This window comes from Microchirus variegatus (genome assembly GCF_963457635.1).
Source record: "Microchirus variegatus genome assembly, chromosome: 2".
NCBI classification, from domain to species: Eukaryota; Metazoa; Chordata; class Actinopteri; order Pleuronectiformes; family Soleidae; genus Microchirus; species Microchirus variegatus.
This window is the reverse complement of record NC_139803.1, coordinates 8114182-8139908: the sequence shown is the minus strand read 5'-3', so window position 1 is coordinate 8139908 and position 25727 is coordinate 8114182. Positions and strand designations below refer to the sequence as shown.

Sequence of the window (25727 nt, the reverse complement as noted above, 5' to 3'; positions counted from 1 at the left end):
AAACATTTTCATTCAGGTCACAATGCCAGTTATTAGACGAGGACTGCACACTGAAATTATGGAGTTTGAGTCGCTTCAGACTGGTAATCTGAACATTTTGAACATCTGGCCAGTGCTTATCTCCGGTTTCCGTAGCGCAGCTTGACAAGGAACATTTCTAATCTCCTTTGAATCGGATGCTGGTTAATCGCACAATCGCACGCAAAAAAAATCCTGAACCTTGACTTTAACTGACATGGGTTACAGCAGCGTGCAGTTTTCAATATTCATTATTGACTAATAATGAGCATTCCACATCACATGTGATGATGTGGTCACTGCTGGTGTGTGATGCAGATGGGTTGAATGCAGATGTCAAATTTGCTGAATTACAAATCCACAATAGGAATAGTGGAATTTACAGAGGGCGAGAGTGCAGAGTGGATCCGAGTACAGGAGGAGATGGTGCATGGGGGAGGGGGGGAGGTAAGATCGAGGACAGAAGATGCTCTTGGAAGAGCTGGGTCTTCGAGAGCTTCTTGACGTTAGACAGCAGCGCTCGCTCGGTCATTCATTCATAGTTGTCACTATGAATAAATGGTGTGTGTTTGTGTGTGTATTTGAAATTCTAACATAGGTTTGCACTTGCAAAGATAATATTGATTGGTACATATAAATATGTATTAAATAATTGCTGCTGTGGCACATATCTTTGTTTTATTTAACATATAATTCCCACTTGTGCACAGCATTAGATCATGATGCATGGTGCATGGATGCTGTTCTGCTGCGGGACTGCCATCTCTTCGTGATTGGGGGTGGGGGCGTGTGTGTGTGGGGGGGTCTCAGCTTTCTCACGACCTGATACCGGCTGCATCGTGAAAGGACAAGACCGTGCAGAGGGGGATTTTTTCTCTCTTTTTCTTTTGATTCCGACCTCAGTGGGAAGAGCCCACCGATACCATGCGTGTATTATTGGTGCATGGCTGTTAAATGATGGAGAAATCGGGCGAGGCTGCCGGTACTCCGTCCAATCACACGCCGAGGTGTGGCTCTCGGGGGCGTGTCCAGAGCGGCGAGGGGGCGGTCCTAGAAGCGGAAGTGTGTCTCGTTCTGAACTGTCGCTGTTATTCGGCCACGGTCGGTTTCAGGAGAGAGGGGCAGCCAAGAAGCGACTGGAGGTGCTCGAGAGGACTCTCCGCGACAAGGAAAAAAAAATTAACCGACAAATTAACGAACAATGAACCCCATCGAGTAAGGCTGCCTCAAAGAACTGCGGCCGAATATATCTCACACATTGCCACGTTAACAAAGCTGCTCGGTGATACGTTACAGATCACAGGCAGCACACACACACAGAGAGCTGTGTCATTGAGCAGGCAGGACACGTCAGGAGAAGGGAGAGAGGAAAAAAAAGCTGACCGACTGCACTGTGCGAGTCAGCCTCTGAAAAGCTCTGCCTGTCTTCACTCATCTTCTCCAGGACAACACATCGCTCTCAAACCGAGGGGAAGATCTCGACAAAGACATCGTCAAGGTCGAAGGTGGTGATCAGAAGGTGAAAATACATTTTACTCTCCCGTAAGCAGCCGGTGCGGCTAGCTAGCATCCGTGCTAACGGCTGATAGCTAGCTAGCTAACACTAGAGACGATAGAAATCGTTCGCTGGCCATTTAACACAATCGCTTTCATTTAAACCACTCGACTGTCGACGGCATACGTGTGTATTAATGTGCTATAACGTGTGACTGCGCATTTGACGCATTTAAAGCCGCTAAAGCGAGTGAACGGAGTCCATATCTGATCTATTCAGAGGTTGGACTGGCAGCTGTCAAATAAGGTCGAGTGGTTTTCGTCGTAAATCGGCGTTAAAGTCTAATATATTCGACATTCGCGTATATGCCGCATTACGCTGTTGTCGTTGACGTTATAATGTGGATCATGACTTGTGTGCCAACTGGTTTGCTTGAGGAAAACGTCTCCAATGTATGTGTGTGTGTTCTTGTGGTGGCTGCCAGCAACTCAGCTGTAGACGAGCTGGCAACGTCACGGGGTTATAATTAGCTAAAGATGAGATGTTAACTGGTTTGCTTTTGTCAACTGCCTAAAGTGATATGCTAAGGTGTTTCAGTTCATAAGAAAGGGCTCATTCATGACTATGTTGAATGATTATCACATGTCTGCTTATACTCTGAGGTAGTCAGCGTTAAAGGTCTTTAATGCTACCCGAAAATGTCTTGTGTTCATCACATAGGTGTGTGTAAATTCTTTGATCGAGAGTGGATAGAGGGGCTGACTGCTAACTCTGCATGCCATCCTGTGTGCTTTTCTCTCAATAGGACCAAACGATCACAGGATAGCATTTGTGTGTGGGGGGAGAAAACAAATGGGGGATTACGGGTTCGGAGTCCTAGTTCAAAACAACACTGGCAACAAGTCTGCGTTCCCGGTCCGAATCCACCCGCATCTGCAGCCCCCACACCACCATCAAAATGTGTCGCAGAGCCCAGCTGCTTTCATAAACAGCACCACAGCTGCAGGGAATGGCACCACGGGAGGCTCTCCCTGGCTCTTCCCTGCCTCTGCCACCCACAACAGTGTGCAAGATGAAATCCTGGGGGGAACAGAGAAACCCAAAGCACAGCAGCAACAGGAAATGCAGGAAACGCAAGAAAAGCAGCAGCAGTTGTCTCCTGGGAGTCACCAAGATGTTGGGAGTGGAGGTGGGATAATTTCAGAACTAGAAAAGGCACGGTCAGAGGAAGCCAAGACAGACAACGGCACGTCTGAAGGAAGTAACGGAAAGGAGAAGCAGCTACGTCTGGAGTCTCCAGTCCTGACAGGTTTTGATTACCAGGAGACATCTGGTCTTGGGGGAACTGGTCCTGTCCAGTCCAGTACAACTTCATCATCGCTTACTGGCTTCAACAACTGGTCTGCTGCCATTCCACCGGCGCCATCGACCATCATTAATGAGGACGTGAGCTTCTTCAATCCGGCTTCTGCCAATAATGGGCCCCTGCTGTTCCAGAACTTCTCACACCATGTCAGTCCAGGGTTTGGTGGGAACTTCTCCCCCCAGATAGGACCGGCGGCGGCCTTGTCCCAGCACCACCCTGCTCCCCCACCGCACCCCCACTTCCAACACCCCCACAACCAACACCAGCAGCATCGGCGCTCTCCGGCCTCTCCACACCCTCCACCGCCCTTTCCACACAGGAATCCGGCCTTCAACCAGTTGCCGCATTTGTCTAACAGTCTGAACAAGCCCCCATCTCCCTGGGGTCCAGCCAGCTACCAGAGCCCCTCTCCCTCCCCTGGCTCCTCCACCTCCTGGAGTCCTGGAGGAGGCTATGGTAGTGGTGGTGGCGGCTGGGGAGGCTCTCAGGGCAGAGATTATCGCCGAGGCCTGAATGGTGGGATGACACCCATCAACTCTATCTCTCCACTGAAGAAGACCTTCCCTAACAACCATGTGGCATCCCAGAAGTACCCTCGAAACAGTCCCGCAGGCTTCAACCCCAAGTCCTGGGTGGATGATGGAGTTGGCCGCAGTGATAACATCTTCCCCTTTCAGGTTAGTGTGCGTCTGAATAGCTGCATTGTATGATTTAGTGATAATCCTTATCTTAATTTCCTTTTATGACTGTTTTCCCCCCTGTTCTTAAAGTATGTGTTTGTGTTAATGTCTTAGTTGTGGAATTTTTAACAGTAATAACTGCTTGCTGACCAAATTATTAAACGTTTCATTCATGTTGGATGTTAATTTTGCTTCAGTATGTGGTATAGCAATCTATTTTTAGAGATGGGGGGAGGGCATCGATTTACATGATGTATTTGTTACCGTGTTAGCAACAGAAAGCAGTCGCTGGACCCGGTACTTCCACAGCTGTATGTCCCTGATGATGACTAATGTGGCTCTGTCACTGCAGTGGTGTGTGCCACGTATACTAGCTGCTGGGGGGTTGGATGGATGAGTGGGGGTGGGATGTGGGGAGTGGAGAGGGCATCAGTGATGGAGAGAAAGAGATTGGGAGAAGGATGTGGAAATGGGAGAAAGAGGTTGGAAATGGGGAAAGCGAGCGAATGTGCAAGGAGAATAATCGTGGGAATGGATGGCCCAGAAGACGGATGATGAGAAGATAGATGAACCTGTGAACAAGGAGACATCATCAGGGGATTTATTTTTCCACTCAGAAACAACAAAAAGAGATAACACATGTAATATTGTGAAGTGATGGACCCAGCTCTATTTTTTTACTCCCTCCCTATGACGAGGTATCCATCTATTTTATTCTGTGAAATGGAGCCTAATGATTTTTTCAGGATTAACGCTTTATTCAGCAGTCATGGATTTGGAAGCCTAGCAACTCCTTTTCCAAATTACCTCACTGTAATTTTGATAGCTGGAGCCGCACACACAATTAAGACGGTTTAAATTCCTGTATTGTCACATGTTGAATTTGCCGATACGACTAATGAAAGGAGTTGAAGGGAGCATGGTGATGGATTGTTTTTATTGATCTAGCTTATGATTAATTGTCGAATCAAGGAGGTGGGGGGTGGAGAAAGGAAGGTTGCTATTTGCCCAGCTAGGCCTGTTGACCTGATGAGAGATTTATTTCAGCACTAAGCATATTCTTTGTTTTCTTATCTTTTAAACAATGTTCCTGTTCATCTATGGGCAGCTTGATCTGTCAAAATAATCACGATACAATCAATTCTTAATGTCGTCTTGAAATAGAATAGATACTGTTAAATTGTAAATTGAGTGATTGCTTACTTTTCTTTCAGGGTTTTGTTACCGTCTTATCAACATTACTAATTGGCTGTTGAGGCTACTTCATTTCTTGACCCTTTCCACTCAGTCTTTTGTCTTTATTCAGATGTTTTCTACAGGAACGATGAAAAATCCTGCAAACACCTAAATTAAATCAATTCAAATTTATGTAAGTTATACTTGGATCGACATTATCTTCACTTTACTCGTAGCACACCACAGGATAACCTGTAAAGGACTTTAGACTTAGTAAGTAGCAAAGTTTACCCCAGAGTAGCAATTAACAGTAGATAACAGCTTGTTTATCATAGTTAGTCATAGGGTGAGTTTTATAATATGATGTGCTCCCCATCATTAAGTCTCATTCTAATTAATAGTGCAGAATGTTGTGTGCGAGCAGTATATTTAAAAATAAATCTCTTGTCTGATCAGAACTGTGATTGTTCATCCATTTTGAGCAGCGGCCAGTCCCTTCTGTTGTATCCTCATATCAGATTTAGGCTAAAGCGAGCATTACTGTTGCTGCAGTACGTCGTTTTTTTGTTGTTGTAGTTCAATCAGATCAGCTCAAGTAGCGTTGTCCTTCTGCCCCGTTGATAGCGTAAGGGCAGATGGAGGAAGGGCGAAGAATAGGCTTTTGCTGTGTGTGTGTGTGTGTGTACGAGAATATGTCTGGTAAGAATGCTGTGATATGGACTCTTCACTATTAGATTTGGGATTATTAGTTTCCTCCAGAAGCAGGGAGCAGTATGAAGCATGAATTTGAATTTTTAATTTAAACTCACTGTCAGTGATGTTGTCTTCTGTCTGTTGCAGCAGTTCTAGCATTCCCCTCCATTCTCTTTAAGTCACCTTATGAACCTGATCTAATCACGGATACACAGCCAAAACACGTAAGCAGATAGGACTGCCTCTTTGTGGAGTTCTGCCTAATAGTGTGGCATACACAACATTCCCCCTAGTTTTACTGTCAGAGACTGAAAGACACTGGCCAATCATTCTAGATCAGTGATAGCTGTCAGACTATAGAACTGTTTATCACGTGTTTTAAACTGAAGGATTTCACTGACCACACAAGCAAATAACCTCACCTCACTCCCTGCTCTCAGTTGTGTTTCTCAATCGTTTGCCTGCGCTGAGTTTAAATATTGACTTGCATCATACAATGCAGCTGCTGGGAAGCATTCACGTCATATGATTTTGGAAATTAGGTGTTACTGAGGTGTTATTTTCGGCTTGCAATAGAAGGACGTGTCTGTAAATAATAGTTAAGCGTATCAAATTGTGAACCACATGTAAGTTTTTCAAAACCGCGAGGTGATGATATTGTTCTTGTCCCTTGTTACTGAATTGAAAAATATGTCATTTTGTGGGATGTAGGGATCAGGTGGCAGCATTGAGTCTGTTACTTTGCAAACCATTGTCATTTCTAGGGCTGCAACTGTCGACGACTGTCATAAATAATCATTATTTCCTCAATTAAACATTCAGTTGGAAAGTGTTGATCTGTGTTCTCAAATGTCTTGTTTCATTCGTTTGAATGATTTGTTTGTTATATGGAGCAAAGAAACCAAAAGTATTCTCATTTAAGAAGCTGAAAAACTCTTGAATCGATTCATCCATCGTCAAAATTGTCGGCAATGAATTTAGTAATCGACCAATAATCGATGAATTGATGCAGCTCCAGTTATAGCAGCCCCCAGATACCTCCTCTGTTCATTTGTCCCTTTCCTGTTTATTTCCTTTACATTTCCTTGTTTCCGACACCATCACACCAATAGCTTTGTTGCACCACTTTTAATTCACAGCGCTGTCAGAGATCATGTACGATTCAGATGACTGATGATGACGCATGTTGCCTCACACAAGGCGCCCCCCTTTAGGTTTGGTAATTGAAATACCGTAGCTCCTGTAACTCAGAACTAAACATACCCCATGAGGAACTGTTGTCACACTCTTTCAGTGGCCCGATCTAACCGCCTCACATAGTTTTCATTTTAGCATTGGCACAACAAATGAAGGAACAGTGGCCTTTGTGCTAGAATTCCTGTTGTCACCACGCCACCACAAGTAACCTCATTAAAATGTCAATTTCTGAACACACTTTAAAGTGTATTGGACAGCCATTTAATTCCTCTTTTGTGTAGCATTTAATGCAGTTGATATGATCACAGCAATATTCTGCTCTTCAGACGTTGCTGTCCTATAATATTTAGAATGTAAAGCGGAGATACCTCGCTCTGCCTGCTTTCGTGGTGTTTAGAGTTCCATTCGGTGGTTTGTTTATTCAAAATGGTGTACAGCACCGCACCATGACACATGAGATGTTCAGTGCTGTTGCTGCAACAGCAATATTAGAGCGGCTTTAGCCCTTGTGATGGGCTCCTGACCAGGCACACTGCTGCTAACCGTTAATGCATTGGTCAGCTGGTAATTAGCTTTAGCTCGGATAATTGTACTCTTAAATGCCAGGAAGCCATTTCCTCGCCTTTGTGTTATTTCACCCATTTTTCTTTCCACCTTCTCCCACCTTCTCACCAGTTAAATGAATTCCTGCTGCTGTGTCAGGTGTACTGGGCTGATTTGTACAGGGAGATTTGGCCAGCGACTATGTTAATAACCTGCAAAAGCCAAAGGCAAGTAAGCCTGGACAGGATATTGTCTCAATAAGTTACCGGGATAACTGATGGTCACAGGTATTTTCTTATTGTTTATGTAGCTTACCTATAACACAGGCTTTCATATAGTGCTGGCCCATACACCCGTTGGAAAACCAGTGATTTTCAGTGCTGTCATAATTCTGTTATTCTTTCATATTCTGTGGCATTTCTCATGTTCCTTAAATGCCTTTCTTTCTTATAATCAGGTCAGCAAACGGTGAGTTATCCTGAGGTGAAGAGATGCACAATGGATTCTTTCTGGGCAGAGTTGCTTGCCTAATTTTCCCCCGGTTTGATATTACACTTAAGTGATGTGAACTTTCTTTGTTTCTGATCACTTTCCACAAACGTGTGGCTCAAGCTGTGATAGCAAGCACATGCGGCTCATACGGCCTTACTGTGCCTTTCTCACACCCTCGGTGCTCTGGCAAAGCCAAAGCGCCCGTTTGTCTCCGGCTTCTGCACGTACGTCTTCAGCAAAGGTAGAAAACAAAGCAGAGTCTTAATCAAGGTGTCACACTGTATTTATCCTCACTCATTGCATACAATAAAAGAGCCAGTTGATTGTACAGTATATCCCTGGGCAATGCTGTAACCTCCACCTCTGTCACACCTCAATGCAAACATGCACTCACACTATTCAACCATTCAGCTAGCACTAGTAGGTTGTTTTGACAGTTTGGGGGGTATTTAATGTCAAAGCAAGCCTTTGAAATACTTGGATTTTATCACAAGCATCAAAAGCTCAACCTGCTTCCCTTTCCTGCCCTCTTTTCTTCTCTTTTTTGCTTTTACACTTACCTCGCGACTTGTCTTCCCGCTCTCCATCATCACCCTTCTTTCATCTGCCACTTTCCTTTTCCCGTCTTTGCTTTGGGCTTCCTCTCTCCCGTGTTGTCTCGGCGTTGTGATTAGAAGCACAAAAACAAGGTGAAAAACTGCAGCAGAAGAGAAAAATCATACTGCACCACCAAATTCTTTTGTTCGTTCACCCTGTAACTTTCTCCGCTCTTTCACTCTCCCTCACCTTCCATTTTTCATTAATAGGCAGGTGATATGGAAGATTAATACTCGAGTTAATCACCTACAGCATTCTCCATTTAATCATCCTTTGCTTCGTTACTTATCATTAAAATCTGTTGGTGGTTGCTGCTCTGTTTTGTAGTGCATATATTGAAACCTTTTGAGAATCATCTAGCGTGCATTTAATCTGATTTTCTCTTTACATTTTCACCTTTGCCGTAAAACAAACCTGGTTCTAAAAGGTTTAAATATTGTTTCGCCTGTAAAGGGGGAATTATTTGTTTGACATTGACATATTAATCAATAATATTTCATATATATCATTACATAAATGTGTGTGTATTGACAGACTTTTAATCATTGAGCATATGTTTCGTTTTATTAATTAATAGGATGTTTAAAAAAGTTAATGATGCGTTTATACTTGCGTAATTCAGTTACACTAATATTAGTTCAGTGCACAATTGTTGATTCAGGGTGAAGCAGTCAGAGATGAGGACAGGCCTGGGCGGAGTTGATGTGCCGATGTAGCAAATCAATCCATAATTGTATTGACAGCCAGTCAAAACGTATTTGTCCCGATTTTTCAATCATTTTATCATCTTGAACCAAGCTGTCTTATGTTTATGTCTGGATACACTGGGGTTCATTTCGCTGCAGCCTGTAAATGATGAAGTAAATTTCACCATGTTTACGCCTACGACCTTGGGTGAGTGTGGGCAAGATGCACACTGACATGGACTGCCCTGTACCGTGTGTGTGTGTGTATATATTGCTTGCAGCTAATCTGCAGTTCTGTGTTTGTGTCTCTGGATGTGACAAGTGACCATGACCATGTATGTGTATTTGTACATGGCCTACAATCTGTCAGATGTGTACTTTGCCGGTCAGCTGGCCAGTTGTTGAGAGAGAGAGAGAGAGAGCGAGGGAGGGAAAGAAAGAGAAGGCTGCATGATTCAGATTATTAATCACTGTGTGCTATAGTCTCCAGGCTAATGCTTAGCAACTGCAGAGCACCAGCTAAGCTCCAAGCCTGCCGTGCTCGGTCCACAAAATGAATTCTCATTCTCCTGAAACACCATAATAGGATTACCCTGCAATTTACTACATCAGCCAAAATATATTAGTTGATACATAAACCGGCATTGTATACTGTTGAAATGCAGTCGATGGATACTAGAGATATATTTGCTTTGGATTATGTTTTTGTTTGCCTGGCTGTACGACGATACATCCTCAACTTGCCAGAGTCACCAGCCCCTCGCTTATTCCTGCTTCCCTCTTCTCTGAGTGATTGGTTTATTTGACCTGAAGCGGTGGTCTAAGTCCACATAAGATACTGAGGCGGATATGAGAAAATATTAGACACAGCCTGGCCCCTATTCCTGCGCTGATATTTGTTTTTAGGGAGAGTGTCTACTGGGTGTGTTCTTGGACCATGCCATCACTGTTTCAGTATGTTCCTTCAGTCAGTGTGGGGGAATCTGCTTCAGCGCTGGTTAAAGTTTTGGCTGCAGCTGGTGAGTTTGGCTGCCAGACATCCAACCACACTTTGGTATCAATAGTGACTCTGGGGAGCCACTGTAGACACCACAGACGGGAGAAAAAAGTGAGTGGCCTGCCTGCCCCACCATCGTTCATGTTGCAAACTAACACAGCAGCACTTGACCCCATTAATAGTAACATATATGAGCTTTTTTCCCAGGCGGTTTTGCTTTTAGATTGATCTCCGCAGACACTGGCCTAGAGTTTGTTGTGAGGGTGTTGCCTGACCTGGTTGCTGGATAAATACTAGAGGATAGGCCTAGATACATTTGTTGGAAAGACAAAGACGTGCATAATAGGAGTGACTGATGATACAGATTGTAAACAGGCCACATACAGGTTGACACCTTTAGAAAGTTTTGGTGTGCGTTACTTGTTCATTAGCAATCAGCCTGAAATTGATCACACAGTGTGTAGGTTATGATTACAGAGTTATCTTTGACTCCTCCCACTTCAATTGTGCACTTTGTTTATTTTGTTGTTTGTTCCTATTGTGAAAAAACTGAGCTAATGGAATATGTATCCTGATGTGTTTTCCACACATGAATGTGTATAGTTCAGCATCAATGTATTCTAATCACTATGAACAGTAAATGACACAAAACTATCACTAAACATTTCAGCAGTGGCGTACACAACACCTTGTGACCAGAGAAGTCATTGACTCCACGTGGTGTGGCACATAAACGTGGAATGGAGAACTTTAAAAAAATGAATGTCTGTTTTTAAGGTGACACACATTAGAGAATAACTGGAAAAACAGGGGAAGAGGAAAGGATGAGACAGTCAAGCACGTGAAGTTATGGGTACATTTAGTGCAGGCTTTTGTTCTGAAATGATCTCTAAAACAATATCCTGAATGGAGTTGGGGCTTTTCGTAAACGAGTCACCTTGCTATTTGTGAACAGAAGGAAGTTAGGAGGTTATCAGTTTGTTGTCAGACGCCATATTTTTATTTTTAGAAGCCTTATCAGCGCGACACTTAGCGTATGTACCAGTGTGTTTGGGTTTGGGCACGGGTTTGTGGTGTGCTTACATATTTTGTGTATATACACATTGTGGATGGGTGTGTGCGTTTACACACAATTGTGTGTGCATGCAAAACATTTTTAGTATGACTGGTATGCTTTGGGCGCCCTTGTCCAGGGTGACAAATGTTGTCTCTCAAGAATTTGCTTGGTTTGGTTTGTGTGTTGGTGTTTCCTTCTGTCGCGCACGAGTGAGCGCGTTGGGTTAGTATGTTCACTTAAACGCACACAAAAACAAACGTGAAACATGACAACAAAAGGTGCTTAATAAAGGGAAAAGAAAAAGTCCAAATCCTGTTTTCAAATTATTCACACACTCGTGCCACAAAGGTGTTTGACATGTTGTTCGAGCTCATTATAAAGTGCATCCGACTGTAAGTGGTCACATTCAAATTCACTTGATGTTCGTGTGAAACTGGGACTCACTCTTAATTGTATTTTGTTTTTCAGGCTCGCTGTTTCAGGTCAGGAACTGAAATGTCAGGATCTAAAACCTTGCAGTGCCTTGACATTGCATTTATCATAGCAAGGCAGAAAGACACAGATAAAAGATTATTGTGAAGTTAAAACCCATCATAAATAATGGGGAGAGTGTCAGTTTGCTCATGCTTTGGAAAGCTTTTATTTATTTTATGAATGGCTTACCTACTCTTGTTGCGTTGATTCCTTCTTTGTTGCATTTAAATATGAATATATATATGTATGGTCCTACTCATAGAAAAAAATGCAGTAGGATTATAGAATTAAAAAGTGTGTCTTTTTCTTTTTCCTCTTCTCTGCAGGAACGGACAAGGTCATTTGACAGCTTTAACATGAACACTCTGGAGAGTTCCCTGATTGACATCATGAGAGCCGAGCAGGACACTCTGAAAGGTGATATTGTTTGCTGTCAATCATAAACACAGAACACTAAGTAGCACTACAACTAATTCAGCAAAGAGTTTGACCTGTGTATAAAGCTGATTTCATCTCCTGATGATCCAAACGCAATCTATTTTGGTATGGAAAACAACACTTTTCACACACAATTATTAAAGAATGATAAACAACATGACCAAAATGATCATAAAACCCACCAAGTCATCTAAAATGACAGTACGATAACATGGATGCTACATAAATAGGGAGATGAGAGGTGTGTGTAGCAATTAGCCAAGCTTTACACTTATATTACAGCTGGTAAGTGCGTGTACATTCACACTTGCTCACACTCTTAACAGCAATACCAATTTTTTTAGCAGTGAAACTTCACCTCCCCCACACAGCAGACATCTCACCTTCATGTCTTCTTTTGGTGTTATGATCAACAATACGAGAAAGGTCAGTCTGTGCAGCTCTCAGCTCACACCTCTGTCCTCCTCCTACTTCTACTTTTCCCTCACAGTCTAAATTTCAAAACAAAACATTTGGGATTTGTCTGAGCACCAGTGCCGACTATTTTCTCTTATATTTTGAGAAAGATGCTAATAGGTGTTAAGGCCTTTTATTTAAGTGGAGATCTATTTACAAGTCATCAGCAGTCGCTTGATTGATGACCAGAGCTGCTGAGCCTTCTGGTTTAGTCAATCATAAGTTTTTTAAAACCTGTGACTTTCTGTCCAAAAGAATCTGGCACAGCTATGATATACATAAATGTGCATTTCTATTATTGGTTCTACCAAGAACTGACAACTAGAACTTCACACCACACAGTTAATCGTCACCAGAAGCAACACTTTTTTAATAAAAAGAACCACGTGTTTGCACACCATGGTTTGGTAGTGTTTGTATTTATGCATTATTTTATTATGGATGTTTTTTTAAACACATATGTGTACTTTACACTACAAAGTCGAGGTTTACAGGAGAGTTATCCATTTCATATTGAATTAATATTGACTTTGCTGACTGATTATAGGGAACAGCCAAAGTCCATGAATGACTGACAACACAAATAGGTTATCGAAGTGCTTCACTGACTTGGCGAGCTCGTAGGAGCAGTTCTGTTAATGATAATTCCTTGAAAGGAAATACATTTGACTTCTCAAGGGTGGAGCTGGGTGGAGCGCTGCAACATGACTAGTTTCAGATGTCAGCCCTATTTCTTTGTAATTTCCCGTCTTAACCCAAGATGTGCGAGGTGGACACGTTCTTTCTGTCTCTCAAGTCCTTCCCTCAAATCGAGCAGAGGCAGAGCAGTTACATCACTGTGTGTCATAATGCTGCAAAGGGAAAGGTGCAGAGTCAGTGTTCGGGTTGCCAAAATAAAGCAGAGCACGAACACACCAGTGCATTCTACCTGGTGTCATTTTTTTTTTTTTTTTTACATCACTGCGGATCGAATCAAAAGCCAGATGTTAGCAGGTTTTTGACCTTGTGGAAAAGGGGGGTACAAACACTCCCACACTCGTATATTTAAGATAATTATTAGCTGTATGTATACATTCTGGTGTGTTCTTCAAAAAAGAAAAACACATGGCAGTATTACTACCATAATTACTACCATAATAATGTGCAAGTCAGAGCTCCAGACACTTCGCTTTATACCTATATATTTATTTCAGCCTCACACCCACCAGGTTCACTCTCATCCAGCTGTGATCTAATGTTCTGCTGTCAAGCATAAGTAAATCTACCCTTAGTGTTAAGAGACAAATAAATTCATGACCTACATTTTTGGTATCCTAGCTCTGACTGTGCAGGCACATATCACAGTGACTGTTAGATCTAAGACCGTGGCATTAAACGAAAAAACAGAGTGCTTATTTTTATCTGTGAATCATTATATTCTGTTTATTAATTGTATTCATAATTATAGTCCAGTTTTGGCACTTTAAGTTAGTTTCTCTCTTTTCTCCCTCACAGCAAAGTACAAAGAAAAACATAATTGCACCTCATTTATCGCTGATGCTTCACCAGGCCAACTGCCTCTTGCTCACTGTCACATGTACAACCATATATATGCATGCACACAGCATGAACACGAGCACAGCGCGACACACACACACACACAAGTAGAGCACGGATCGGTTCAATTCGGCAGAAGTTATTAAACAAAGTAAAAGTGATGAAGCAAGGGAATGTGCGAGACAAAATGTCTACTGTAGAAGTGGCTTTGAATCGCTTCCAGCATTGTTCTGACTGACAGAACGAGTCCCTCTGTTCTGCCATCACACACACACACACACATAGACACACACCGCACAGAGCTCGGTCTGTGCATGTGCTTCAACCGCTGCTGCACTGAACATGAATGTGGCCAGCAGCATGCAAAGAGGGTTCACGGAGTGGGCACACATGAGCCTGCAGACACACAGGGATGTGATGTGCCTGAGTGTACTGCCAACAGAATGAAAAACTTATGTATTCTGTTCTGATCGCATGGACTTTGCTTTTGTGTGCACATTATTACCAAAGTAAACGACAGAGGCAGATAAACCTGTGTATTCTATGTGTACTAAGCTCATCAGGGTTTGTTGGTTTTGTGGGCATGTCTGATTTTAGTTTGCTTTACAGTCAGTCAGTTCAAGGAGCGATGTTTAGAATGTGTTTCAATGCATGGAAATCTGTCGTACAGTTTGGTTGCATTCGCCCTGGATGCTGTGGCCCTAGGGGTTCAGTTCTGTTCTATGCACCACATCTACTGACGACTGCGGGGCTCAATAGACAAGGTGTGGGGGAGGGGCCAGTAGATTTCCATGTGACTGAGGCGCTGGAATGCACCAATCACAAGGCGGTGCATATGCATACAACAATGGTTGCACTATTTGAGCTCTTTCATCTCATTATTTCTCTGCAGCAAGTGGGCCTTGCATAACTTTGAGGCTTGTTTGGCATCAAAACATGTATTTGTGTGGGTGCGTGTATGTCTGTGTGCATATGTGCTAGCAAATAGTTTGTGTATGTATTTATGACTTGAGGCTTGTCCTCAATGAAACGGAACAAGCGTAAAATTCTGGTTCTTTGTTGCTAAACACGGCATCGCTTTGGAAATGTCACTATCCACACGAAGCGCTGTAGAACATATGCACAGTACAATGAATATAATCATAGAAATTGAGCCAGGGGAAGAGGAAATAAATAAAGAAAATAAGTTACCATAAAGCAAATGGGCCAAACAACAGTGTTGCCAACTTGGTGACTTTGTCGCTATTTTACGCGACTTTCTGGCAAAACCCTACCTATTTACCGAGAAGGAAATCACCAATTCTGCCGCACGATTGAGCTTCATCTAGCAGTATTTACTGCAGGCGGAGGATCGGTCTGACTGTAGGCACAGAGAGAGAGAGAGAGAGCGAAACACTGTGACCACACAGATAACACAGAGTCGCAGACAAGAACGAGCTGTGGATGTGCAGCGCAGCTGACCGTGTGCGGAACAATCACTGATCTGTGTGGCTCGTTCGATTAAAAATAGTCTGTGGAAAATAGGTTTTGTTTTCTCCTCCCCCTTATTTCACCATTCAGTTTCACTGTTAATCTTCAACACGTGTGTTTTTTCTTCACTCCCGTGTCTGAACTTGCTGAGGACAGAACATGTTCTAGCGATATATCAAGCGTCTTTTCGTTAGTTTTCATTGACCTTTTAACACATTAGGGTTATCGATTCTACTTTGCTTCTTTGTGTTCGTGTTTAATTCAATAAAAAATTGCATTGGCCCTACATTTATTGTTCACTCTATCATGAAATCAAAACTTGTATCCAACTACAAAAAGAGATGCTTTTCAGGTATTGTTTTTTTGTCATATATAGTTGTCATCATGTTAAATATTTGTCCTCTGTGTCCCCCTCGTGCAGGTCGTCTTGGGTTCCCTCATCCAGGAGGGGACAACCCTCTGCCCCTCAATGGTACGTATGTTCACGCACTGGGTTTTCTAAGTGTCCACTAACATAGAAAATCTTCATAAGGAGTTTGTGTTTGCATAATTTAATTAAATGTCGAGCTGTAATGAATGCATGAATTATTGCGACTTGTGTGTCCGGTGGTTTTGGACCCCTCCATTTGTCCTTTCCTGCTTTAAGCGAGACTTAAGGTAGGGATGGGCCGTCACTGGGTATTAACCGACACCCTGCCACTCATGGTAAACCTGGTAACGGAGCTGAAACGCTGCTGTTGTGAGGACATGCAGGAGTGTTTTAGTGCAAAGGTTTCTTTGACCTGTCAGCGGTCAGAGGACATTTCCCTCTCTGACTTTACAACACACCACTGAAAATGTAAATGACTCTTACATCTTGTAGCACTCAAAGCAAAGCTACACCATGTGACCAGGAGGATTTAATCATGTATCTTTTAAACATATACTTGGGACTTTAACTCTTGTGTTTTGTAACTTCTGTTGGGCCCCTCCCCTTTCATTTGACTTGTGGTATTGCTTTGCCCCTTAAACAAATACATGGATGATGAGTCGACTGAAAAAGGATCAGATGGGGAGATGATGTAGTGAGTTTTAATGCAAGGAAATAAGTTGCAGGATTTTAGGTGGGGGGGGGGGATTGAGGAGCAGAATTTAAACGTATAATGGCCTCAGGGACGGACTCCTGGCTTTATCTTTCATCTGTAGGAGACGGTAGAGGAGGAGATGGAACAAATGTCTCCTGTTGTATTCATGTGACCTGAATGTGGTCTGAATTTGACTGTACATTTGAAAATGACGGTTCATGTCAGTGATTCTGTAAGTTTCTAATTACTGTGTGAACCCAGCCCAGTGTCTCCTCATATGGCCGTGTTTATGTCCCGTCTTTTTAAACATCCCTGCGAATCCCCGTGACGTGCAGTTTCCACAATAGCACTTTAATAATCAGTTACCTTGGCTGTGCTCTTGCACGATCTCGCTCCCTTTTCATCGTTGTGTAATTGTGTTGTTGTAGCCGCCTGTGCCTTGTGGTCGTGGTCAGGATGTAAAAACGGGAGAGGCCACTCGTTTCTTCACGAGATAGCTGGGTCACATGGTGCGATCACATGGACCAGAGCTGTCATCAAGCTCTGAAACAGATGGTGCCAGCCACACTACACACACACACACACACACACACACACACACACACACACACACTATATCTCTCTCTCTCTCATAAGCATATACAGATTGCGTTTCCCATTCTCTTGATCTCTATCTCTCATTTTTATTTTTTCTCACCCCCACACAGCTTTTCTTCATCTTACCCAATCTATTCCCTTCTCCCCCATCTCTCTCTCTTTCCCTCCCTCCCTCAAACACACACATCTTTTTATAGCACTCCCCACTCTTTCAATCTGCTGTCCTTTCTCTTTCTCTCTCCCCCTCCATCCCTCCCCCTCTCTCCCTCCTCTCTCAGCTCTTTTTGACCTCCCCCCAGAGTTAATGTCCATCTGGGTTGGAGAGTCCACTGAGGGAGCTCAGGATTATTGCATGTGTGTGTGTGTGTGTACTGTGTACTGGCCAGTGCTTCATCCTCTCCCATGTTCTTACAGTGTTAGCTGGGTCAATGCTTTACTCTCTCCAGTGTCCACGGTTTTTAATTCTTTGCATATCGGCTCTGTGCAAAGGAAAATGATTTCTGAGTGCATTACATCCGAAGAGTTGTTGGTGATAGACATGTTTTAAGGTAGTGAAACTGCCTTAAAACTACAGTTGTAGTTAAAGAACAATACTTTTCCCCAAACCCTTTGTCAGCTTGAGCTGCCCAATCACATCTCCACACATAGCGAGTGGAAAAATTGGGCTGGAAATCACATATTGTAATTGGCCTCAAATGCCAAGTAGCGCCTCGGTTCACTGAAGCAAAGGGGGCTGACTTTTCGTCCTATCACACAGATTTCCAGTGGTTCGCTCTCGGGGTTCAGCCGTTTGTTTGTTCTTGCTTTTTGCTCCTTCCATTAATATCATGATCAAATTTAATCAGAAGGCAGGGGCGTCTCCCACTGTTCTGCATGATGATATTCTGCTCTGGTTAGGTCGTGCAGCTGGTTCACGCTGCTGTTCATGTGATTGGTTTCTGTGCAGGCTTTAATTTTTGTGCATTTCCCTCTGCAGGCCTTACAATATAGTATATATGTCAGCATTTTAAGTCTGTCTATGCTTGAGAAATATATTGTTTTTATTCATTTGTAAGACTTAGTACAGTGTAGAAACATTGAACTCTGGGTAAACATGCAGATGCTCTGCTGTAAGGTAAACTGTGCAGCAAACAAGCAAAGAGCAAATAATACAAACAATTTCAAAGCCTTTTAGTTGCCGGGGCTGGTCTCTCCCATGTTTTCACTCTATTAGCATAACCACACACGGCTAACCTGTGCGGCAGGGAGGAGGTCATGTGATCACATAGACCCACGAATGGTCATGTGACAGTGAATCCTGTGCTGCAGCAAAGAGGACGTCTGCTGCTCTGCTGCACACATGCAGGGAAAGTGTTTCGTTGTTGTTGTTGTTTTTGCGTTATTTTAACACCACTGATTCTTTAAGAAGTCCATTTGCTGGATGTGAAGAGCCGTGTGCGTTTGTGTGTGTGTGTGAGCATGGAGCCTCATGTCTGTTTCTTTATTTTGTGAGCAGAGCTAAGGTTACTGCTATTTCTGTCAAGGTTACCAGGGTTCATCACGGCCTGTTCACAGAACTCGGAGAGAGCAGCAAAGTCCCAGCATCTGTTTCCTTGATCTTCTTTAAATGTTTTTAATTTGATTTATTTGGTTTCGTCGTTGAATTGTCTGTTTTCATACCGACTTGTGTGCTTTTATTGATAAAGATTAGTATAGTGCTTTTATAGCTGCTGTATATATAAATAGCGAGGCACCAAGTGTTCATTTTGAAGTGTGTCAGATATCTCCGTCCTATTTTGAAATAGAGGCAGATGAAATTACTGTGGTGACAGCTTGATTATGTCCAAACTGCAGGTATCAAACATAAATGTCAGCTCACAGACAAACTGTACTTTTAGCCGTATGTTGAAAGTTCTACAGACTGATTATGATTCATGGGTAAGCGATCAGATGGAGGGCAGGCAGCGGGACAGGGGAACATCTCCACTTGGCACTTTCATCGGTGTAGTGTATTATACATCTTTAATAACCATTCTCTCCTTGATTTGTCCTTTATTCCACATGCAGCCAGGAATTATAGCAGGAGACGAGGTAACGGGCAATCATGGATTATGTTATGTCACTTTTACACTGTAAATTCAACTCTGTCTTGGTTATTTTGCTGTTATGATTCTGTTGTTATGAATAATATATATTTAAATGGCCTTGTGTACAGTGACGTGCTGTTTGTCTGCATGATTGTCGAAGGTTGTTCTCATGAAGTGATTTAATGCATCTTCCATCCTATACCGTATTGTGTGTGTGTGTTTCTCTCATTACGCTCGAGTATGCCTGCATTTTCTCATTGTCATGAGGATTTAGTGAAGACTGTTAAGCAGACAGCACAAGTTGTTGGTGCCATATTTAGCTGAAAGCTAATGAGGCACATAAAGTGTAGTATTTACACACCCGGCTGGACACGGCCACTCGCACACAGCACATACTGTAAGCCGAGGCTAACTCCCTCCTTTGCATAAATCTTCATAAAGCAGCTCAGCGCAGAGTGGGCTGTGCAGGAGAAGCAACAGGCCAGCGAGGGCTTAACCTCTGCTACACACACACACACACATGTTCGGTCCACTGTGGGAATATGTGGAGAAATACGGGACTTTATAGTGGAAGGCTTTCAAACAGAAATAATAGTGACTGTATGCATTAATGAACATACACAAGATGTTAGCCATTTGTTAATTTCCATCCGCACTCTCGAGACAGGTTAATGTAACATAATAAACACATAAATCCACATAGTGATGTGCACACAATAATATATGGTGACACCTGTATTAAGTACGGCAACAAAGGTACATAAAACATGAAGCGCCAATAATATAAAGTGCACATTGCCTCGTGGTGCAGTGTAGATTGCGGCATACGTTATTGCAGACGTTGCCAAGTTTCTTTTCTTCACTTGTTCCGCACATCAGACGTATTAAAGCCACAAAGCACTCAAGTCCACAGACTAAAAATACTCTACCTTCACTGATGTGCATGCTACAAACTTAGAAATGATATGAAAATGGCTTTTATTCTATGAAAAGCTTTCCCCCTGTTCTCGTCTCATTGCCAAGTGAAACAAGTCTGAGAAGTTAAAGTGCCACTATGCAGGTCTAATTATTGCCTGAGTGTTACCATGATTACAGTGACCCCACCACTTCCTCTGCTTCTCAGGAAATAAACTGTGCCTGCTTTCCTTCCCTCTCTCTCTCTCCGTCTCTCAGGCCATTCCTCTCTCTTCCCCATGGAGGATGGTTTCCCAGATGATGAGCGTGGCGACCAGGGCCTTGCAGGTTTGGGGTCACCACATTGCTTTCCGCATCAGAACGGAGAGCGCGTCGAACGCTACTCACGCAAGGTGTTTGTCGGAGGACTGCCCCCTGATATAGATGAAGGTACACTGTACATTTGATTCTAGGCTTAGGCTTTCTTTTAAAAACCTGTGCACTGCCAATGACAATCTCTCCTGGTTCATTTCAGATGAGATAACAGCCAGTTTCCGGCGTTTTGGACACCTGTTTGTGGACTGGCCTCATAAAGCTGAGAGTAAATCTTATTTCCCACCTAAAGGTACGTGATATTTCAACATTCTTTATCGTGTACTTTACTGTCAAACACTACTTTGGCGATTGTGGCAGACATGTTCACTGGCGCGTCACTATCAATGTTCCTCGGCTTTGTCTGGTTTTCGTTCTTTGCGCCGTTATCTGCAGCATTTGTTCGCCGTATCCAAACTGTTTGTCTGTTTGTACAAAGCTTATAGCCTCACTGTGTGAGCACAGAATGTCGTGATGTAAGATCAGTCTCAGTAATCAGTGCACAAATATCCAACAGGATTCCTCTTGTCCCCAGCAGCATGAATAGCTTTGCTTTGTATTTATTTGTAGGCTACGCCTTCCTGCTGTTCCAGGATGAGAGCTCTGTGCAGGCTTTGATCGATGCCTGCATCGAGGAGGACGGCAAGCTGTACCTCTGTGTGTCCAGCCCCACCATCAAAGACAAGCCAGTCAGTGGGAACACACACACACACACACACACACACACACTCGCGTCTTACATCCTTTACTGTTTTTCACTGAGCTCAGAGGTCACGTCTTTAACTTTAAATTCTGCGTGCGTCAGGTCCAGATCCGCCCGTGGAACTTGAACGACAGCGATTTTGTGATGGATGGATCTCAGCCCCTGGACCCGAGAAAAACTATTTTTGTAGGAGGTGTCCCGCGTCCTCTACGTGCAGGTAGCCATTGTTTTTTTTTCATGTTTTTGTTCTCTCTCCACTGGATGAATCAACAACAAAATGTGTTTATAAGGTCAACACCAGGGGTTTGCCGTTCATGACGTCCATATGGGCTGAATATGTAAGACTATTCAATAAATATAGTGACAACAACACAATAACATGAATCTGACTTGTTACATAATCTAATATGTAATCCCTGTACCTTGTTAGCATATTCTATTTACATATATATATATATATATTAAAAACTGCTCATGCTTGAATCTTTTAAGTGTGGGTGAGAATCCTTGTTCTCCCAAGACATTGTAATTTGATCAGCTTGTGTTCATAATAAACAGCAGAGGTTGGAGCATAAAGAGTGCCTTTGACCTTGACTGGTGCTAACAGGAAGTGTTCTAAGGCACGCTGAGCTGTGGAGAATATTAAATTCCCTTCTTATCCTCAGCTTGAGACGTGTTTTCATGTTGTCTACCAGCAGAATATTACTCTACATTTTAGTTGTATCTCCAGTCAATTAGAATATTTAACTGCTGCTAAGAAAAAGTGTAAATCAACAATAAACATTAGTTATTATTGCAGCCCGTTTGGCCGTTGTGTGTTAAATGTTGTATGTTCTTCTTCTCTCCTGCGCAGTGGAACTGGCCATGATCATGGACCGCCTGTACGGCGGAGTGTGCTACGCTGGCATTGACACAGACCCAGAGCTGAAGTACCCCAAGGGAGCGGGGCGGGTCGCCTTCTCTAATCAGCAGAGCTACATTGCTGCTATCAGTGCTCGCTTTGTACAGCTGCAGCACGGAGAAATTGATAAACGGGTGAGTAGAAGGGGGAAAAAGAGAGCTTTTTGGTGTCTTCCCTCCTCATGTTTTTGTTTATCTGACTTATCTGCAGTACAGGGTTAAGTTAAGAGAAAACTGAATAGTAACAGACAGTTGTTAGTCGCACATGATTCACTGAGTCGGTTGGTTGGTTGGTTTGGAGATCAGCGCTTAAGTTGTAGAGAGATTAATCGTGGCAGATTGTTCCACTAGCTGTTGCACACGTTGAGCTGTTGATTGTCGTTAGTGATACTGTTCTGTAGTAGAAGTGTGCAGGGCGTCGTGACTGCAGACTTATACTGAACAGTTCTACAAGAGGTGAATTTCAGTCTCATCTTCAGAGGGAGATTGGAATTCATGGATTTCATGTCAGGAAAAAGTTGAGTAAAAACCCAATATCATGAGTTTTCTGTCCCTGTACAACAAATTAAAACATAACCTTGACATGTTTTCCTGTTCTGAGATCAGTTTTCTACCTCCCACACTAGTGCAGTGAAAACACCACATGAAAACATCTTTGAATAAAAGAAACTAGTGGATATTAGGGCTGCACGATTCTGGAAAAAATGTGAATCACAATTTTTTTTTCCTTAGATTTGAGATCACGATTCTCTGGCACTCATGAACAAAAGATTAGAAACATTCAATTACATGAACATGGCCCTGCTTTATTGTTGTTGTTATTACTACTATAGTGTTATATGACGTGTTTCCACTAGCTGGACTCATGATGTCATAACCAGGGAAAATGTGAGTGGCGTCACAGGAAGTATCAAACCGAACAGAAAAAGACTTAACAATCCTGAAAATGTGGTTTAATCTCCAACATTTAGTAACGTAAATGTCTAAAATCTCATTATTTAACGGAGGAGTCTAGTACTGAAAGCCTGGTGCTCGCGAGCCGAAGCCTTCTTTCGGCACAAGCTCAGGTCATGTGGTTGTGTGATTCTCGTCGCTACCTCCGGGGTTTTCGTCACCATCGCTTTTTGTATTTATTTCTGCTTCCCGCACATCGTTTATTTGCCTTTATCGTGCAGCCCGAGAGGAAATAGTGAAACAGGAAATGACAACACTGACCAAATCATCTCCACGTGTGCTCACAGGTGGAAGTGAAGCCATACGTGCTGGACGACCAGCTGTGTGACGAGTGCCAGGGAACTCGCTGTGGCGGCAAGTTTGCACCGTTCTTCTGTGCCAACGTCACCTGTCTACAGTACTACTGCGAGTACTGCTGGGCGGCCATCCACTCACGTGCCGGCCGAGAGTTTCACAAACCCCTGGTGAAGGAGGGCGGCGACCGACCTCGTCACATCTCCTTCCGCTGGAACTAAGGTTAGACGACAGAGACAGGGAGAGGCAACAGGGGAGCAGGAGGGCAGGGAGTGCAGGAGTCGCAAATCATTGTACAAATAAATGCACTTTTCTGTTGCTGGTTCCTTTTTGCTCTAATTTCACCAAACCTTTTTTTTTCTGTTCTTTTTTTTGTTTTATTTTTTTTTCCTCATTTCTCTTTTTAAGTTAATATATACATATATATATATCTATATATATTTTGAAGATAGAAAAGAAAGAACTGGAATTATATCCAAACATGTCCAGCAAGGAGAAAAAAAAGAGATGTGTGACATCGTTTTATTTATGCGTTTGATTTTTTGAAATATTTTTATTTTTAGTTCTCAAACAAAAAAAACAAAACATATATATATAGGAAACGTTGAGGTGTGATATGGTACTCTGCTATTCAATTGGCTTCTGTTTTTGCTCAACAATGTGTTTTTTAATTTTGATACGAGGTGTCCTGGAGCGATGAAAATTCGTCATGTGACATTTGGTTTGACTCTTTTGGAGCAGAGCTGTTGCTTTTTTGTTGTTGTGTTGAGTCTCCGGAGCGAGTGCTGTTGAAACAGCATCTCTCATTGGCTGATAATTATTTCTTAGCAGTGTGATTCTTTTTTTTTTTGTTTGGACACAGGAGGCTCCAGAGAAAAACGTGCATTGATATAAACAAACAAAAAAAAGGTGTTGCTAAAGAAGAGTGCACTTATTTCCGATTTAAAGGAGTGCAGATAAACTTTATGAGACCCTGTGTTGTCAACCAAAGCTGAATCTTTTTTAACTTTGACAAAACAGAGAGGGCCCACTGCAGATTAAATGGATTATTTTCCCCTCCTCCCCACTCCCCTCCCAGATCAAAGTCCTTTTGAACCTCTCTCTTTTTATCATTTCCAAGTCCATATTGATATTTTGATGTTACTTGAAAAAACGCAACAAAAGTTTTAGCAACACATATTTGGGTTTTGATCTCCATTTTGACATGCAAAAACTAATACCTCAAACTCAGCTGCTAATGTGCCGAATACAGGTTCAGACGGAACGGGAAAAAGAAGAATGAAAGAAAGAAAGAAGGCGTTATCACCTGCCCCGTGTTTTGTTTTTGTTCCCCGTAGAACTCGTAATCAAAGGGAAGTGACACGACGCGCAGTGTGATGTGATGTGATGGTGTTCTCACTCGCTTCATCACCTCATGTTTCTTTTCCAGTCAAACCCAGGGTTGTGCTGTAGGGACAGAAGTAGAGCGTCGTACGTACAGTGATCCGCTGTATATTAGGGGAATGTATGTTTATGGGGAGGAGAGATAAATCCACCCCTCCACCCCTCCACCCCTCCTCACGTCTGACCCTGAGTAAACGCAGGGTCCTCGGCCTCATTCATGGATCAAAACCCGCTTCACGTGCTTGGACACAGAGATATTTCAGGACCGAGCAAGGTTAAGCTAAACTCTTCGACCGACTTAATCGCAGTTGTCGTCGTGGTGGTGGTCGGGGGAGGGGGAGGGGCTACCTAGAGCCACAACGGTAGTTGTCTTTTTGTTCTTCACCTCAAAAAAAAAAAAAAAAACATTTGTGCAATTCTCCCCAAATCTGCTCAGCTCCAGTTAGTTGAAGAAGCAATTGTCTGATTTCTGAAATCGTCACAGCACACATTTGAGTCACGGAGTCAGGGATCTTCATCCCTCCATCCTTTCTCCTTTTAATCCAACTCAGCATCCAGTGTTTTTGAAGCATAAATGAAGATGGTCTCTTCAGTGTGCGCTACTACTACTACACACTCATGACCCACATGCAGTTTTGCTCCCCATAACTAGATTGCAGGATTTCCAGTCGGTTTTTACCCAGTAGCTTTTTTGGGAACCAAAGATGGCTGTGCAGTAGTGGGGCTCATACTGTAGCTCATTTCTTTTGTCTAGAATTTTAATCCTGATTTTCCTTTTTTATTTTCTTCTTCACATATACTTCTTCAAAATAATCTGCCCAGTTTAACTTAACTTAACTACACTGTCGAGCCCTGGTGAACTCCAGCAAACCAAAGATTGGCCTTGAACATCGTTATAATAATAATAAAATGTAGTCACAAAAACAAACAAGGACAACAGGGCTCACAGTCGCGTACACAGAAGGCCTCACGCTCTCCGTAGCTTCACAAATGGAGGTGCACACTGGTAGGGCACTGCTACGTTATTCTTTTTTAGGTCTGCATGTTTGGGAACAAAGTGCACATTCACACACAGTGAAATTGAAACTAATCCTCACCTTTTTATTTTGACTTTGTCTAAGGTCACTCG

At 42.8% G+C, this 25727-nt stretch overlaps 1 protein-coding gene across 1 annotated transcript; it reads left to right on the top strand.

Annotated features, from left to right (window-relative positions):
- Positions 1–1125: 1125 nt before the first annotated feature.
- Positions 1126–24732, top strand: cpeb4b (cytoplasmic polyadenylation element binding protein 4b). Its single transcript, XM_083903064.1, has 10 exons — positions 1126–1537; positions 2319–3556; positions 11798–11888; positions 15793–15843; positions 20272–20442; positions 20528–20617; positions 20935–21053; positions 21170–21284; positions 21921–22102; positions 23209–24732. The coding sequence occupies exons 2-10, from the start codon at positions 2366–2368 to the stop codon at positions 23434–23436; spliced, it is 2238 nt and encodes a 745-aa protein (XP_083759190.1). The 5' UTR covers positions 1126–1537; positions 2319–2365; the 3' UTR covers positions 23437–24732.
- The last annotated feature ends 995 nt before the right edge of the window (positions 24733–25727 follow it).